General features: G+C 41.0%; 2 protein-coding genes across 2 annotated transcripts; both read left to right on the forward strand.

Annotated features, from left to right (window-relative positions):
- Positions 1–15,284: 15,284 nt before the first annotated feature.
- LOC123723915 (zinc finger protein 879-like) lies at positions 15,285–16,942 on the forward strand (the record flags this gene model as incomplete). Its single annotated transcript, XM_045690605.1, has 1 exon — positions 15,285–16,942. A coding segment is annotated over one exon (681 nt), but the record flags the coding sequence as incomplete, so codon positions are not given.
- Positions 16,943–17,504: 562 nt separating this feature from the next.
- LOC106595914 (zinc finger protein with KRAB and SCAN domains 8-like) lies at positions 17,505–18,832 on the forward strand. The gene is made up of 2 exons (XM_045690604.1): positions 17,505–17,696; positions 18,470–18,832. Exons 1-2 carry the CDS (start codon positions 17,543–17,545, stop codon positions 18,616–18,618), a joined length of 303 nt encoding a protein of 100 aa, XP_045546560.1. The 5' UTR covers positions 17,505–17,542; the 3' UTR covers positions 18,619–18,832.

Consider the following 18,832-nt stretch of genomic DNA (forward strand, 5'->3'; position numbering starts at 1 on the left):
GAGGAAAGTCTTTGTCCTCAGGCCTGGAGGGAAGCCGAAGTAATTCAACTACCCAAGAGTGGTAAAGCAGCCTTTACTGGTTCTAACAGCAGACCTATAAGCTTGCTGCCAGCTCTTAGCAAACTGCTGGAAAAAATTGTGTTTGACCAAATACAATGCTATTTCTCTGTAAACAAATTAACAACAGACTTTCAGCATGCTTACAGAGATGGGCACTCAACATGTACTGCACTGCCACAAATGACTGATGATTGGTTGAGAGAAATTGATAATAAGAAGATTGTGGGAGCTGTACTGTTAGATTTCAGTGCAGCCTTTGATATTATTGACCATAACCTGTTGTTGAAAAAACGTAGGTGCTGTGGCTTTTCAACCTCTGCCATATCGTGGATTCAGAGCTATCTATCTACTAGAACTCAGAGTCGTTTTTAATGGAAGCTTCTCTAATGTCAGACATGTAAAGTGTGATGTACCGCAGGGCAGCTCTCTAGGCCCTCTACTCTTTTCTATTTTTACCAATGACCTGCCACTGGCATTAAACAAAGCATGTGTGTCCATGTATGCTGATGATTCAACCATATACGCATCAGCAACCACAGCTCTTAACAAAGAGTTGCAGTCTGTTTTGGAATGGTTGGCCAGTAATATACTGGTCCTGAACATTTCTAAAACTAAGAGCATTGTATTTGGTACAAATCATTCCTTAAGTTATAGACCTCTGCTGAATCTGGTAATGAATTGTGTGGCTGTTGAACAAGTTGAGGAGACTAAATTACTTGGCATTACCTTAGATTGTAAACTGTCATGGTCAAAACATATAGATTCAATGGTTGTGAAGATGGGGAGAGGTCTATCCGCAATAAAGAGATGCTCTGCTTTTTTGACACCACACTCCAAAAAGCAAGTTCTGCAGGCTCTAGTTTTGTCTAATCTTGATTATTGTCCAGTCGTGGGGTCCAGTGCTGCAAGGAAAGACCTAGTTAAGCTGCAGCTGGCCCAGAACAGAGCGGCACGTTTTGCTCTTAATTGTAATCAGAGGGCTGATATAAATACTATGCATGTCAGTCTCTCTTGGCTAAGAGTTGAGGAGAGACTGACTGCATCACTTCTTATTTTTATAAGAAACATGAATGTGTTGAAAATCCCAAATTGTTTGCATAGTGTGTAAGAGAATTCTGCCCTATATGCACAGAAGAGACCACAGGAAAACTTATTTGATCAGAGGTTAATTTGTTTAATAAGGATTGCAACCCGGAGTATACACTTACAGCAATTTGCAAGCAAGTGTTAGAATAATTTGATATCTTGATGATAATAATCAATTCGCCTTGACTAATGCCCAAGGTTTGTAAGACAATGGGTTAAATAATTAGGCAAGGACTCAGCTTTCTGCAAAAGGTTTCTGTAGCTTTATTCAGAGAACGTTCTGAGGTCAGGATAACAAAACAGTCATTTTATAGTTCTTGCTTACTTACGCACATGCATTTACACATGCATTTACACACAAACTGTTGGTGACCTGCATCCCCCACTGTTTATCACTACCTAGCTCAGCCTGTTCCTTTCCCTCAAGGTTAGGAACCCTTTGAAGTTTTACTCTCTTTACCATCTGTCCCCTGCTCTCTACACTAATTACATACACACATTTCTTTCCCTCTCCAGTGGTTCCTGGACTTTCTGGAACTAATCAGACCAATCGATCACTACATTGATCATTACATTGATTATTCATTAACCATGCTGTATGACTAATAATTCATCATGGTTTATTGATTCATTTACCTTTATTAGATAATTCTCTTATCAGCAAGACACTCAGTTCAAAAGATGTTTTCCCTTTTTATCCCCTACTGAGGATCACCCCGCCCAGGGTGATGTCCCTTAACTTTAATACCATATAAGCTCATAATTAATAGTTGCTAATACAAAGATGTCTCTGCTAGGTGGAGTTCAGCTTATTGTGTTATTGGCAGTTAGTTTCCCAATCACTCTTCCCCTTATTGCTATCATGTCAGACTGGAAGTAAGGCTGGAACATAGTATCAACAGGAACTCTTAGTTCCCTTTATCCATCTGTTACCTAAAATATAGTTTCAACACACAAACATCTGACTTTGTACAGTTGACCTTTTCATGCACTTGCAAGGTGTCTGCCTTCCCTGTGGCTCAGTTGGTAGAGCATGGTGTTTGCAACGCCAGCATGGTGTGTGCAACGCCAGGGTTGTGGGTTCGATTCCCACAGGGGGCCAGTACAAAAAAAAAAATGCAAACCTGGTTTCAAAAAACAGATAAAGCAACACCTCACGGCACAACCCCTCTCCCCTATTTGACCTAGATAGTTTGTGTGTATGCATTGATATGTAGGCTACTTGTGCCTTTTACAAAATGTATGTAGTTCTGTCCTTGAGCTGTTCTTGTCTATTGATGTGCTGTATTATGTGTCATGTTTTGTGTGGACCCCAGGAAGAGTAGCTGCTGCTTTTGCCACAGCTAATGGGGGATCCTTATAAAATACCAAGCTCTGTTATTCTCTCTGAGCTCAGAAATAAAGAATCTTGGTTTGACTTGGACTCAAGCAGATCCTTATATTATAATATCCACCACAACTCTCCCACGGATTGCTGTTTATCATTGTCTCAATGAACACTTCCTCATTCCACTTTCCTGGGGGTATTTACAAGCCTCCCACTAGTTGTATAAACGCTGTTTCCACGTCAAATTAAAAAACATCCTTAACATTGATGAACCTTCACTATCTTCATCCCTAAACTAGCAACAATAACTATTGTCTATTGTTATTCTCAATGACTTTCCTGGCCTTATGAAATCCTAGCTAAATACAATGTTCCCACCAGTTTTCATGTCTTTAGTTATGCAAACATTTGTTTATTAGATTATATTTCTCAATAAGATGAATGTTGTTTTAATTCTATATGGGTCACACATTGCTTTGGTCATGTGTTCTCTTATGGGTCAATGATTTTAATTAGAATATAGCAATGATGCTCTCTCCTCAATCACTTACAGTTTCTTTGGAAAGTATTCAGACCCCTTGACTTTTTTCACATTTTGTTACATTACAGCCTTATTCTAAAATGGATTAAATAAAACAATTTCCTCAGCAATCTACACACAATACCCCATAATGACAAATGGGAAACAGGCTTTTTATACATTTCTGCAAATGTATTAAACACAAATGTTTTACATAAGTTTTCAGACCGTTTGCTATATGAGACTCAAAATTGAGCTCGGATGCATCCTGTTTCCATTGATCATCCTTGAGATGTTTCTACAACTAGATTGGAGTCCACCTGTGGTAAATCCTATTGATTGGACATGATTTGGAAAGGCACACACCTGTCTATATAAGGTCCCACAGTTGACAGTGCATGTCAGAGCAAAAACCAAGCCATGAGGTTGAAGGAATTGTCCGTAGAGCTCCGAGACAGGATTGTGTTGAGGCACAGATCTGGGGAAGGGTAAAACATTTCTGCAGCATTGAAGGCCCCTGTTTTAGCCCCTTGCAGTAAAAGGTTATTCATGGGATAAAATGATCTGTTTAAGTCATTAGTAAAGGGCACATCGTTAACAATACAGTTATCTTTTATTTTGTTTTGTGGTCTATATCCTCTCAATCCTTTCTTCCTTCATAAATAGAAAACATGTGTACCTAAACACAACATGTGTGCAAGGGCCCCTCTAGGGTCACGACCTCTTGACCATTAAATCTGGATAGCTGACAACTATTTTTTAAAGGGTAAAAGTGATCTGTGTAGGTCGTCAGTAAAAGAAGCATAGTTGAAGAGTACAATGAACCTTTAAAAGATGATGGTGTGAGGCCTCTGGGGCTTTTTTGGGGGGGGGTTGACTGAGACATCCCTCGGACACTCTTTTATGGGGGGTAAAATGTATCTGTTTAGGTCATCAGTAAAGGGGACATCTTACATATTACAATGACCCTTTCAAAGACAGACATCCCCTGGACATCTCCCATATAACTATTTTTAAAAGGGTAAAAATTATCTGTTTAGGTCGTTAGTAAAACATATGTTTTCAAAGACACCTGGGGGTCCAGGTTGTTAATTATTTTGTGGACATATAGTTCCCCTGTGTGCAAGGGCCCCCCTAGATTCACAACTTCTTGACCGTTAACATTCCCAGCCAAGGGGAGAGAGATAGAGGGGGAGAAAGAGAGAGAGAAAGATGTAATTCATTGAAAGTAAATTACATTTTCTTTCAAAGCTTTTATTTTATTCAAAAATGTAGTACAGACATTTAAACATACATATTACAAATATTAAAGTTTACTATGTAATATTAAATACTAAATTATGTCACTAATGTTTTATTACTAAAGAACTTTATATAAATCACATGTTATTATTACATGTAGCAACACCACATGACAACAACATGGTAGTAGCACAACATGGTAGAAACACGACATGGTAGGAACACGACATGGTAGCAACACAACATGGTAGCAACACAACATGGCAATCACCACATGACAACAACATAGTAGCAGCACCACATAACAACAACATGGTAGCAACACAACATAACAACATAGTAGCAACACAACATGACAACAACATGGTAACAACACAACATGACAGCAACACAACATAACAACAACATGGTAGAAACACAACATAACAACAACATGACAGCAACACAACATGACAACAACATGGTAGAAACACAACATAACAACAACATGACAGCAACACAACATGACAGCAACACAACATGACAACAACATGGTAGCAACACAACATGGTAGTAACACAACATGACAACAACATGGTAGCAACACAACCTAACAACAACATGGTGGAAACACAACATGACAACAACATGGTAGAAACACAACATAGCAGCAACACAACATGGTAGAAACATAACAACAACATGGTAGCATCACAACATAACAAAAACATGGTAGCAACACCACATGACAACAACATGGTAGCAGAACCACATAACAACAACATGGTAGTAACACAACATAACAACAACATGGTAGTAAAACAACATGGTAGCACAACAACATGACAACAACATGGTAGAAACACATGACTGCAACACAACATGGTAGTAACACAACATGGTAGAAACACAACATGGTAGAAACACGACATGGTAGAAACACAACATGGTAGCAACACAACATGGTAGCAACACCACGTAACAACAACATGGTAGTAACACCACATAATAACAACATGGTAGAAACACAACATGGTAGTAACACCACATAATAACAACATGGTAGAAACATAACAACAACATGGTACAACCACCACATGCAACAACATAGTAGCAGCACCACATACCAACAACATGGTAGTAACACAACATAGCAGCAACTCAACATGGTAGCATCACAACATAACAACAACATGGTAGAATCACAACATGACAACAACATGGTAGCAACACCACATGACAACAACATGGTAGCAACACAACATAACAACAAGATGGTAGAAACACAACATAACAACAACATGGTAGCAACACAACATGACATCAACATGGTAGCAACACAACATGACAACAACATGGTAGAAACACAACATGACAGCAATACAACATAACAACAACATGGTAGCAACACCACATAACAACAACATGGCAGCAACACAACATGGCAGCAACACAACTTGGTTGCAACACCACATGACAACATGGTAGCAACACCACATGGCAGCAACACAACATGGTAGCAACACAACATGGTAGCAGCACAACATGGTATAAACATTATTGGGCACAGACAGGAGCACAAAGGCAAGAAGGTAGAGACAACAACACATCATATGAAGAAACCACAACTGTCAGTAAGAGTGTCCATGATTGAGTCCTTGAATGAAGAGATGGAGATAAAATTGTCCAGTTTGAGTGTTTTTTGCAGCTTGTTCCCGTCGCTAGCTGCAGCGAACTGAAAAGAGGAGCGACCCAGGGATGTGTATGTTTTGGGGACCTTTAACAGAATGTGACTGGCAGAACAGGTGTTGTATGTGGAGGATGAGTGCTGCAGTAGATATCTTAGATAGGGGGGAGTGAGGCCTAAGAGGGTTTTATAAATAAGCATTAAACCAGTGGGTCTTTAACGGGTGTACAGAGATAATCAGTTTACAGAGGAGTATAGAGTGCAGTGAGGAGCTAGCGGAACCACTCACCAACAGCCAGTGAAATTGCAGGGTGCCAAATTCAAACAACAGAAATCTCATAATTCAAATTATTATACACCATTTTAAAGATAAACTTCTCGTTAATCCAACCACAGTGTCCGATTTCAAAAAGGCTTTACGGCGAAAGCATACCATGCGATTATGTTAGGTCAGCGCCAAAACTTGAAAATTGCAATGCAATGGCACTTATAAATGTAGGTCCTTCAAACACCCACAAACAGGGAAATCGATCCCAATCAAAGGCGTTATTACGTGTTCCACTAAGGCAGTTATTTATCTTATAACTTGTCCTTGTGGTAAAAATGATGTGGGTAAAACAAAGCATGAATTAAAAGTACGTATCTCAGAGCATCGTAGCACCATTAGGTGCAAAAACTTGACTTACCCAGTTGCGGCCCACTTTTTGGAAGAAAACCACTCGATTTCGTCTCTGCGTTATTTTGGCATCGAACATGTCACCCTCCCTAGGAGAGGGGGTGACCTTGATAATTTATTGTTAAAACGAGAGGCTGCCTGGATCTTTAACTTAAAGACCCTTGCATCCTTCAGTCTCAACATAGACTTTGATCTTAAGCCATTCTTGTGATTATTGTGACTTTGCAATTGTAATTGTTTGTAAGCTTGTGTAGTCTAAAATGAATCTATGATCGTATGCGATCCATTAGTTTTTTTGTATGGTGTTCTTTGTATGCCATTTTTATATTTGAGAATTAACCAATGATATTAGTCCAAACTTGGCCATGATTACAGACACCTGTGTGTCTTTTGACACTATATAAACGAGTCATCTAGCAGTGTTTGTGATCATACCCTGATGAAGACAGCTTGGCTGTCGAAACGTTGGATATAAGATTTTTGCATCTGAGCTCCTAGAGTGTGCGGCTCTCCCTTATTTTCAAGTTTTCTACTCCGCTAGCCAGCACCTCGCCTTAATAGGTGTGCGTTTCTTTTTCTTCTAGATAGGTCAGCGCCAAAAACCTCCTTATTGTTTGTGCGTTTAGTTCAATATTCCACAGGCACAACACGCGGTTGTTCAATTAAAGTTCGTAGAAACATGTCAAACGATGTTTACAATCAATCCTTAGGGTTTTATCATAAATATTCAATAATAATACAACAGGACAATACCGTTTTATTACAGAGGAAAAAGAACGACCGGCGCGCCCGCGAAACCGCGCGAACAACAAATCATTGGTTTCATCTGAGCCACTTCCTATTTGTGGTCTTATTCAACCCCCTTTCACAATTCAAGCCTGAAACAACTTCTAAAGACTGTTGACATCTACTGGAAGCCTTAGGAAGTGCAATTTGACTCCACAGACATAGGATATTGGATAGACAATCCCTTGAAAACGACAAAACTCACATTTTCCACTTCCTGGTTGGATTTTTCTCAGGTTTTCACCAGCCATATGAGTTCTGTTATACACACAGACATAATCTTTTTACCGTTTTGGAAACTTTAGAGTGTTTTCTAGCCAAATGTACACATTATATGCATATCCTAGCTTCTGGGCCTAAGTAACAGGCAGTTTACTCTGGGCACGCTTTTCATCCAAACTTCCCAATGCTGCCCCCTATCCCAAACAGGTTTTAACCAGTGGGTCTTGCGACTGGTATACAGAGATAACCAGTTTACAGAGGAGTATAGAGTGCAGTGAGGAGCATTGGTGGCAAATCTGATGGCCGACTCGTAAAGAACATCTTGCCGCTCAATGTATCCTACTATGACTATATCCAACCCTACTCCATGTGTTGCCATTATCATCTATCCTACCATGATTATATCCAACCCAACTCCATGTGTTTCCACTATCATGTATCCTACCATGATTATATCCAACCCAACTCCATGTGTTTCCACTATCATGTATCCTACCATGATTATATCCAACCCAACTCCATGTGTTGCCACTATCATGTATCCTACCATGACTATATCCAACCCTACTCCATGTGTTACCACTATCATGTATCCTACCATGACTATATCCAACCCAACTCCATGTGTTACCACTATCATGTATCCTACTAGGACTATATCTAACTCTACTCCATGTGTTTCCACTATCATGTATCCTACTTGGCTGAAGCTTTGATCCAGTGGAAGAAGTATTGTGGAGCAGGAAGGTTAAAGTTCACTTCAGGATACAGCTGTTACTCTAGACCATTCCTAGATAATCCAGTAATGAGAGTAAATTTATAGAATATTTAGGGCCCTATCAAGTCCGTTTTTTTTCCCTCTAATTCCGTTTTCTCCGTTTAGTTTTTCCAGGTTTATATCATATCCATTTTTTTCTCTCTAATTCCATTTTCTTCATTTAGTTTAAGATTTTTCTGTTTTTTGCTCTCTAAATCACACTGTTAATAGAAAAACAACAACATTGGATGTTCTAAGTCCACAACAATACTTAAAACTTCTTAGGGATAGGGGGCAGTATTCTGAATTTTGGATGACTGAGGTGTCCAAAGTAAACTGCCTGTTACTCAGGCCCAGAAGCTAGCTATATGCATGGTAGTATTGGATAGAAAACACTCTAAAGTTTCTAAAACTGTTAAAATTATTTCTGTGAGTATAACAGAACTGATTTGGCAGGCGAAAACCCGAGGACCAATTTTTTTTCTGTTGACCTGCCAGTCAATTCCAACCTTAAGCTATTGAAAACAAAGACTTTCGCCTCCCAAATTGCAGTTCCAATGGCTTCCACTAGATGTCAACAGTCTTTATACATGGTTTGAGGCTTGTTTTCTGAAAAACCAACGAGAAATAGTTGTTTATCCTCAGTGAGCTCTATGGCAAAACGAGTCTCATTGAGCGTGTGACCGAGGTCGCGCGCTGCGTTCTTTTCCTTTCCTATTGAAAATAGTTCACTCCGTAGGAAATATGATCATTTATTTAGATATTACAGTACCTAATAAAGAATTAGAAACGTTGTTTGATTTGTTTGGACAAACTTTACTGGTAACTTTTGGAACTCCTATGTCTGCATTCTGAACAGGTGGATTACTGAACTGGACTATTTGGGATATAAAGAAGGACTTTATCGAACAAAACGGCCATTCATTGTGTTCCTGGGACTCTTGTGATTGTGATCAGAGGAAGATCTTCAAAGGTAAGTGACTTATTTTATCGCTATTTGGGATTTTGTGACGCCTGTGCTTTTTTGGATAATATGCTGTTGTGGGGTGCTGACCTCAGATAATCGAATGCTGTGCTTTCGCCATAAAGCCTTTTTGAAATCTGACGATGCGGTTAGATTTCCAAGATTCTAAGCTGAAGAATCAGGTATGACACTTGTATTATCATGAATGTTTAATATTGCGTTTATTGTATTTTGAATTTGGCGCTCTGCAATTTCCCTGGATGTTGTCGAGGTGAGTCGCTAGCGTGACGAAATGTTATGCCACATCAGGAGACCAATTTTGAAGTCTGAGAAAAATCTAAGACATTTTCATTTTTGTGTGTAGATACCCTTTAATTCCAGTGGCACCAGCAAGAGCCTTTCTTGGTTAGTGGTGTCTCTGTAGCACACATGTGATTGCAGAGTTTGCTGAACAAATCACAACTGGATTGATGCAAATAATCATGATATCATTCTGCCAGGTAGGCATAGACTACTTTGTAGTTAACATTTAATTGACAAGGTTTTTGGGAAAGATTTTCTATCAACCAGAAGATGGTTGTCATTAGCATCATCGCTAACAGCTACAGATAGTGGTAGACAAATGCACTCAGACAGGGGGGTTTCTGCACTTTTTCCTCTTCAGAAAGTTGAAGGAAAATACAAATCACTGAGGCTAATTTAACGACGACTTGCAGGCAGTGGGTTCAGAATAACGATGAAAAAAAATGAATAGTCTTTAATCTGTCACCTAATCCTACCTAATGGGCAGGTCAGCCCTGGAGTAAAGTATTTTCTGTAAGAAGTAAGAGAAAACATAACATCTGGTTGTTTTTAAATTACTACTTATGACATTGTTAGCCAGATTAAACTATTTCATAATTTTCTTTCCAATCTGCGTTACCCACTCCAGTCAGCAGATGGCGATATGAGTCTTTCCGGTGATGCTTCTTGTGTGACGTGACGTATAATCCAATCTACCTTCCCTGTGGCTCAGTTGGTAGAGCATGGTGTTTGCAACGCCAGCATGGTGTGTGCAACGCCAGGGTTGTGGGTTCGATTCCCACAGGGGGCCAGTACAAAAAATGCATGAAATGAAATGTATGAATTCACTACTGTAAGTCGCTCTGGATAAGAGCGTCTGCTAAATGACTAAAATGTAAATGTAGTGGACGGAACTGGAGGCTTCTTCAACAGCGACAAAAGGCTTCTGATTCAACCAACGCGGTGGTTTGCTAGCGAACATAAAACTGAAACGTTGAAGCGTTTAAGACCAATCTTGTGTGTATTACTCTTATTGTTTTGAATATAATTCTGTTGCCTATCTACTAGTTCATTTAAACGTAATTTGCTTGTTAAATTAGTAAATGTGTTAAATTGATAATGAACTGCACTATGCTAATCTCCCGGAGCATGAGTTCACTAAGCAAGACGGAGAAAGAAGCTCTGATGAAAGGAGAGGAAGAGGAGGCTATCACATTGAAAGAAGAAGAGGATGATATTACGTGCTCTCACCACTGGTGTCCCCCAGGGCTCAGTTCTAGGCCCTCTCCTATTCTCGCTATACACCAAGTCACTTGGCTCTGTCATATCCTTACATGGTCTCTCCTATCATTGCTACGCAGACGGCACACAATTAATCTTCTCCTTTCCCTCTTCTGATAACCAGGTGGCGAATCGCATCTCTGCATGTCTGGCAGACATATCAGTGTGGATGACGGGTCACCACCTCAAGCTGAACCTCGGCAAGACGGAGCTGCTCTTCCTCCCGGGGAAGGATGGCCCTTTCCATGATCTCGCCATCACGGTGGACAACTCCATTGTGTCCTCCTCCCAGAGTGCTAAGAGCCTCGGCGTGACCCTGGACAACACCCTACATCAAGGCGGTGACCTGATCCTGTTGGTTCATGCTATACAACATTCGCAGAGTACGACCCTGCCTTACACAGGAAGCGGTGCAGGTGCTAATCCAGGCACTTGTCATCTCCCGTCTGGATTACTGCAACTCCCTGTTGGCGGGGCTCCCTGCCTGTGCCATTAAACCCCTACAACTCATCCAGAACGCCGCAGCCCGTCTGGTGTTCAACCTTCCCAAGTTCTCTCAAGTCACCCCGCTCCTCCGCACACTCCACTGGCTTCCAGTTGAAGCTCGCATCTGCTACAAGACCATGGTGCTTGCCTACGGAGCAGTGAGGGGAACGGCACCGCCCTACACCTAAACAAGGGCACTGCGTTCATCCCCCTCTGGCCTGCTGGCCCCCCTACCTCTGCAGAAGCACAGTTCCCGCTCAGCCCAGTCAAAACTGTTCGCTGCCCTGGCACCCCAATGGTGGAACAAGCTCCCTCACGACGCCAGGACAGCGGAGTCAATCACCACCTTCCGTAGACACCTGAAACCCCACCTCTTTAAGGAATACCTGGGATAGGATATAGTAATCCTTCTAACCCCCCCAAAAAAAAAAATATATAGATGTACTATTGTAAAGTGGTTGTTCCACTGGATATCATAAGGTGAATGCACAAATTTGTAAGTCGCTCTGGATAAGAGCGTCTGCTAAATGACGTAAATGTAAAATGTAAATATTACATTGAAAGGGGAAAATAGGAAAGAGGTTGTCAGAGTGGAAGAGGAGGAAGTGGAAGCTTTCAGAATCAAAAAGGAGGAAGATGCCGTAACATTGAAAGAAGAAAATGTAGTGAAAGAAGAGGAAGAACCTTTTGGAGTAAAACAGGAAGAAGAGGCTATCTCAATAAAAGAGGAGGAGGACGACATTTTGGGAGTGAAAAATGAGGAGGCTGAAGATCAGATTACCACCAGTGAGTACTGTCTTAAAAACGGGGGCACTATGTAGTTGTTGAAATAATGTATTGTTTTAAAGGGGCATTCTACTGAAGTTCTACACTTGAATATGTTGTTCAGTACTGTAGGAATTGTTTAAGGGGCAATCTGCCATTGGTACATATGTTTTTGGGACTTCGATGTATTGAATTCTCATTCTCCATGTGGTCTACATGTACATTTCACCTCATCTAATATAACAGGCCTTTAAAATTGGTGCATAATTTCTACTTAAAATATCAAAGGGACGTAAATGGCACCCATTTTATGTAAATGACCCTTTACATTTGCAACACAAACAATATTTCATGATGAAAGTGGCCATTTTAGACATATTCATGCCTCTTGATTGCAATAGACGGTCATAAGTTTTCCGTCTGTTTGATGTTCTCATTCACACAGGAGAGAGACATGACTATTGCGGATCCTCTGGGGAGCCTCAACAACATCCTGATGCTGACGAGGCAGAGAAGAGTCTCTCCAGATCAGAACACCAGATGGTACAGCTTGGTCTGGTCGAGCATACAGCTTGCTCTATCGGGGTCTGGGCTGGGTTTCTGTAAAGCACTTTATGACATCAGCATCCATAATGATATGTGTCTGTGTCCCCTCTTTATGGTTACCAGGAGAATGCTAGCCCACCCCCTTCCACCCGATTGTCTGTGCTGCTGGTGGACTGCAGGAAAACAACGGGGCTGAGTGGAACTGTGAGAGGAGGAGAAGAGAAGAAAGGATCAGATTTGACTCAAAGTAAGTGCAGTAGTATAGTTTGAACAAATAAAACAGATCTCTTAGTTGACAGGAAGATAGACTGGTGGATATGGATGTTATGAATATCATAACACTGAAAAAGGATTCTGCCAATGAAAAGAGAGAAACCAATAGACCATATAAAATCTTGATGAAAGTTAGCTTTAGAGAGAAAGTTTCAAGATGATCTGATGTAAGGTGCATGTTTTACAAAAACATTTCCTAAAATCATTATGGCTGTTACATTGTCTGTCCCAGTCAACCCCCCCTATCTTTACAAGACTCTAGAACTAAACTCCAGACACTTCAATGTGGTCTGTATTGCTACATTAACATCTGATCTACACAACTTGTTAAACATGCAAATGTACAGTTGTATTCTTGGGGTCATTGTCCATTTGGAAGACCCATTTGCGACCAAGCTTTAACTTCCTGCCTGATGTCTTGAGATGTTGCTTCAATATATCCACATAATTTGCCTTCCTCATGATGCCATCTATTTTGTGAAGTGCTCCAGTCCCTCCTGCAGCAAAACACCCCCACAACATGAGGCTGCCACCCCTGTGCTTCAGGGTTGGGATGGTGTTCTTCGGCTTGCAAGCCTCCCCCTTTTTCCTCCAAACATAACGATGGTCATTATGGCCAAACAGTTCTGTTTTTGTTTCATCAGACCAGAGGACATTTCTCCAAAAAGTACGATCTTTGTCCCCATGTGCAGTTGCAAACCGTAGTCTGGCTTTTTTATGGCGGTTTTGGAGCAGTGGCTTCTTCCATGCTGAGTGGCCTTTCAGGTTATGTCGATACAAGACTCGTTTTACTGTGGATATAGATACTTTTGTACCGGTTTCCTCCAGCATCTTCACAAGGTCCTTTGCTGTTGTTCTGGGATTGATTTGCACTTTTCTCACCAAAGTACGTTCATCTCTAGGTGACAGAACGAGTCTCCTTCCTGAGGGGAATGATGGCTGCGTGGTCCCATGGTGTTTATACTTACGTACTATTATTTGTACAGATAAACGTGGTACCTTCAGGCGTTTGGAAATTGCTCCCAAGGATGGACCAGACTTGTGGAGGTCTACAAAAAAAATTCTGATGTCTTGGCTGATTTCCTTAGATTTTCCCATGATGTCAAGCAAAGAGGCGCTGAGTTTGAAGGTAGGCCTTTGAAATACATCCACAGGTACACCTCCAATTGACTCAAATGATGTCAATTAGCCTATCAGAAGCTTATAAAACCATAACATCATTTTCTGGAATTTTCCAAGCTGTTTAAAGGCACAGTCAGTGTATGTAAACTCCTGACCCACTGGAATTGTGATACAGTGAATTATAAGTGAAATAAGACATTTGTGGAGTGGTTGAAAAATGAGTTTTAATGACTCCAACATAAGTGTATGTAAACTTCAGACTTCAACTGTATGTATATACTGTATGTATTGCACATTAATAAGGACTGCATGAGGAATGGAATAGATGATAAATAGGCAATATAAAATGGTGACTAATTTTAGCAGCCAGGAGAAACTGAATAGAACACAGCTACTCCAGCACACGTTGTAATAGTACCAATAATAGGAACCAGTAACATTTTCCCACGCACTCCAAAAGGCATAAATCCAGCCATGCTCCCACAAGGATAATACCGGGAGGAAAAAGAGGTCTCGAGCTGAGGCCTGTATTTATACCCTTGTAAGAGCATGGGGCTAACTGACCAATAGGAACCTAGCTGGCTACTAAATGATTGTCTAAGGGCACATTCTATCGATCTCTCACGTGACGGGGGAGAGAGGTGAAGATGGGTGAGGGCTAGACATAGCAGAGACCCAAAACAAATAAACCACCAAGATGCACATGCCCACAATGTCCAGGAGGGGAATTCTGGACAGAGTCTTGTCCATCAGTCACTGTGGATGGAGTGGAACATTAAATATTGTCCTGGACAGAGTCTTGTCCATCAGTGGCTGTGGATGAAGTGGAACAGACACACAGCTTCTTGATATGTTGCCTTTATATCCTCTTCAGCTGTGATTAAGATGAATGTGGGTTGTTCCATATGATTTCAATCACTTTCTGACTGGTTAAAAACAGGCATAGTGGTCTTAGCATATAACTCACGCTAGGTGTTGGTGTATGAAGCCAATACTAGATTTGAATTGTTTTTCCAGCTGTTGCTGCGCAAAGACAAATTTAATCATGTAGAGATTTAATTCTAGGTTGTATTAATTAGTGCACATCTTAGCAAAAAAAAAAACATAAACAAGCATTTCTTATTGTACAAGTTCCGCTAGTCGTCCCTCCCCATTTCGGCCCGTTTTCCTCCGTTTTCATTTGATGAATAGGACCCTGATCACTCTTAAGCTAAATACTCTGTTTGTCTTTGGCAGGAAAGAGACCAGACTCAGAGGAACCAGAGGCATCCAAACCAGCAAGACCACACCACTGCTCTCAGTGTGGAAAGAGTATTACTAAGTTAGGGAACCTGAAAGACCATGAAAGAATACACACAGGAGAAAAGCCCTACCAATGTTCCCAGTGTGGAAAGAGTTTTACCCAGTTAGGAAGCCTGAAATCACATAAGAGAATACACACAGAAGATAAGCCTCATCACTGCTCCCAATGTGGAAAGGGTTTTACCCAGTTAGGACACCTGAAAAAACATGAGATATTGCACTCAGGGGAGAAGCCTTACCACTGTCTCCAATGTGAAAAGAGATTTTCCTCATCAAGGTGCCTGAAATCACACGAGCGGACACACTCAGGAGAAAAGCCTTACCACTGTTCCCAGTGTGAAAAGAGTTTTAGCTGGTCAGGGCAACTGAAAGAGCATGAGAGAACACACACTGGAGAGAAGCCGTACCACCACTGCTCCCAGTGTGGAAAGAGTTTTTCCTCATCAGGGTCCCTGAAATCACATGAGAGGGCACACTCAGGAGAAAAGCCTTTCCAATGCTCACATTGTGAAAAGAGTTTTACCCAGTTAGGGAGCATGAAAATACATGAGAGAACACATACAGGAGAAAATCCCTGTGTGGAAAGAGTTTTACCGATGTAGGGAACCTGAAGACACAAGATAACACACACAAGGGATAAATAGCTTTCCCACTTCTCCCACTGTGAAAATCCACACCTGAAAAAAGCATTATCAATACTCTGTGAAAAGCTATTTACCCAGTTAGGAGACCTGAAAGACCATGAGTGAACACAGAGGAGATGCCTTACCGCTGCTGTCAGTGTCAAGGCTCAGGAGAAGACCCAGATGCAGACAGTTTCGAAGTAACAGAAGTTTTTATTATGAAAACAGGGAGGCAGGCAAACGACATGTCAAGGGCAGGCAGAGGTCAGTAGTCCAGAACAGAGTTCGAAAGATACAGAACGGCAGGCAGGTTCAGGGCAGGCGGAGGCCAGTAGTTCAGAACAGAGTTCGTAAGGTACAGAACGGCAAGCAGGCTCAAGGCAGTCAAAAACCGGGAAAACAGGAGCTAGAGACAGACATGAGCACAGGAAAAAACGCTGGTAGGCTTGACGAAACAAAAACTAACTGGCAACAGACAAACAGAGAACACAGGTATAAGTACACTGGGGAGGATGGGCGACACCTGGAGAGGGGTGGAGACAAGCACAAAGACAGGTGAAACAGATCAGGTTGTGACAGTCTGTGGAAAGAGATAGTTCACGTCACATAGCTTTAACTTAAAATTCATGAGAAATTCATGAGAACACACTCCCATTATCTTATTTTTGAATGAAAATGTATGAATTTGTTTGTGCCATATGAAATCAAATTGGATAATGCCTGCTCAAAAATAAATGTATGTCGTTTGCTATTTTATTTTCTCAAGACATGAATTGAATGTATACAGTAGTACATCAGATTCAATGTACAGGCTTACTTACTGTGATTAAATGGTCTGTGTGTGTGTGTGTGTGTGTGTGTGTGTGTGTGTGTGTGTGTGTGTGTGTGTGTGTGTGTGTGTGTGTGTGTGTGTGTGTTTCAATGTACACGCTTACTGTGATTAAATGGTTTATGTGTTTTCTGTGTGTGTGATAATCAATTGCTGTTTCCATGTGATGCTCTATTGTTTACATTGGCTGATAATGTTTCTTATGCTGCGTTCATAACAAGTGGGAAAATACTACTTTTAAACTGGATATGTATCTTAGGAGACCTGAGAAACATACCAAATGAAACTAGTTCAGACAAGACAAACCGTTCGGTAGGAGAGAGGAATTGTAAAAAAAACTAATCTCAATTAAAGGGAATGTTTCTAATTATTGGGGAGGGGAGAGCTGAAGGAAGGAAGGAAGGAAGGAAGGAAGGAAGGAAGGAAGGAAGGAAGGAAGGAAGGAAGGAAGGAAGGAAGGAAGGAAGGAAGGAGAGGTTGATGCTTTGAGATGTGTGGAGGGAGGGAACAAGGGATGAAAAGCTAAAAGCTGGGTAAAAGGAGGCAGGGTGGGAAGGAGGGATGAAAGTGGAAAGAGGGAGGGACAAGGTGCTCAGAGCTCTCCACGGTCATTGATGACGACTTTGGCGGAGCATTTGCCACTGCTGGAACCCTTCTCCATGTTAGCGACAATGCTGAGCCCCTCCACGATCATAACAAGTGGGAAAATACTACTTTTAAACTGGATATGTATCTTATGGATGCAGTTTTTGTAGTGAAAGAGGAGGATGAGGCGATGACTGTCACAGCGAAAGAAATAAAACACGTTTTTGGAGTGGAGGGGGAGATTTCTGCCACGTTGGAGGAGGAAGAAGACCACAACGGAGATCTGATTAACACCAGTAAGTACTGTCTTAAAAAAAGGTGCACAAACTCTGCAGTTGTTGAACCGATGCCCCTGAATATCTCTTTCTGTTGAACTGATGTGTGATTTTAAAGGGTCATTCTACTGAAGTTATGGGCGATTCCAGCGTTATGGACATTACATTTACACACAAAATCACAACTTTAATGTCTCACAGAATGGAAAGACAAAATATAAATTGAACTTTTGATGTGTTTGTCAGTATTACCCCTTGGGCGGGGTGTATACCCAGGAAATCGGACTTCTAAATATTGGCATGTTGGAGATATAGAAGCTTTATGGATGTTACATGAAATGGACAAGCTTTTTGGGGAGACTGTGGTAGATTCTGTGGGAAGGTCAATCTGAGCATGCACAATTAAAGTTAGTCATTTCCAAATGAAACCACGTTCATAATTATCCTTAAAAGGATACTTCGGGATTTTGGCAATGAGGCCTTTTATCTACTTCCCCAGAGTCAGATGAACTAGTGTATATACATGTTATGTCTCTGTGAGCGGTTTGAAGAAAGTTGCTAACTAGCGTTAACAAAATGACTGGAAGTCTATGTATGCTAGCAGATGTTTTTTTGTTTGGTCAGTTAAGAACAAATTCTTATTTACAATGATGGTCTACCAAAAGGCAAAAGGCCTCCGATGGGGGGATTAAAATAAATAAATAAATGCAATATAAATATAGGACAAAACACACATCACAACAAATAATGATCTCTCTGTTAAATTAAACACTTTGTCTCTTTGTCTTTGGCAGGAGAGAGACCAGACTCTGAAGAACCAGAGACGTCTGAACCAGCAAGACGACACCACTGCTCCCAGTGTGGAAAAAGTTTTACTCAATTACGGACACTGAAGGTGCATGAAAGAATACACACTGGAGAGAGGCCCTACCAATGTTCCTAATGTGAAAAGAGTTTTACCCAATTAGCGAGTGCGAAAATACATAATAGAATACACACAGGAGAGAAGCCTTACCAATGCTCCCAGTGTGGAAAGAGATTTTCACTGTTAAGTTACCTGAAATCACATGAGATAATACACACAGAAGATAAGCCTCACAAACGCCCTCAATGTGGTAATACTTTGAAGCGGTTAAATAACCTGAAGGATAATAAAA

This window comes from Salmo salar, chromosome ssa12 (genome assembly GCF_905237065.1).
Source record: "Salmo salar chromosome ssa12, Ssal_v3.1, whole genome shotgun sequence".
NCBI lineage: Eukaryota > Metazoa > Chordata > Actinopteri > Salmoniformes > Salmonidae > Salmo > Salmo salar.

Coding starts and splice junctions, on each gene's coding strand:
- LOC106595914 (XM_045690604.1), top strand. CDS start 17,543: ATGTATCTTATGGATGCAGTTTTTGTAGTGAAAGAGGAGGATGAGGCG. Junction 17,697..18,469: donor CGGAGATCTGATTAACACCA/GTAAGTACTGTC, acceptor TGTCTTTGGCAG/GAGAGAGACCAGACTCTGAA.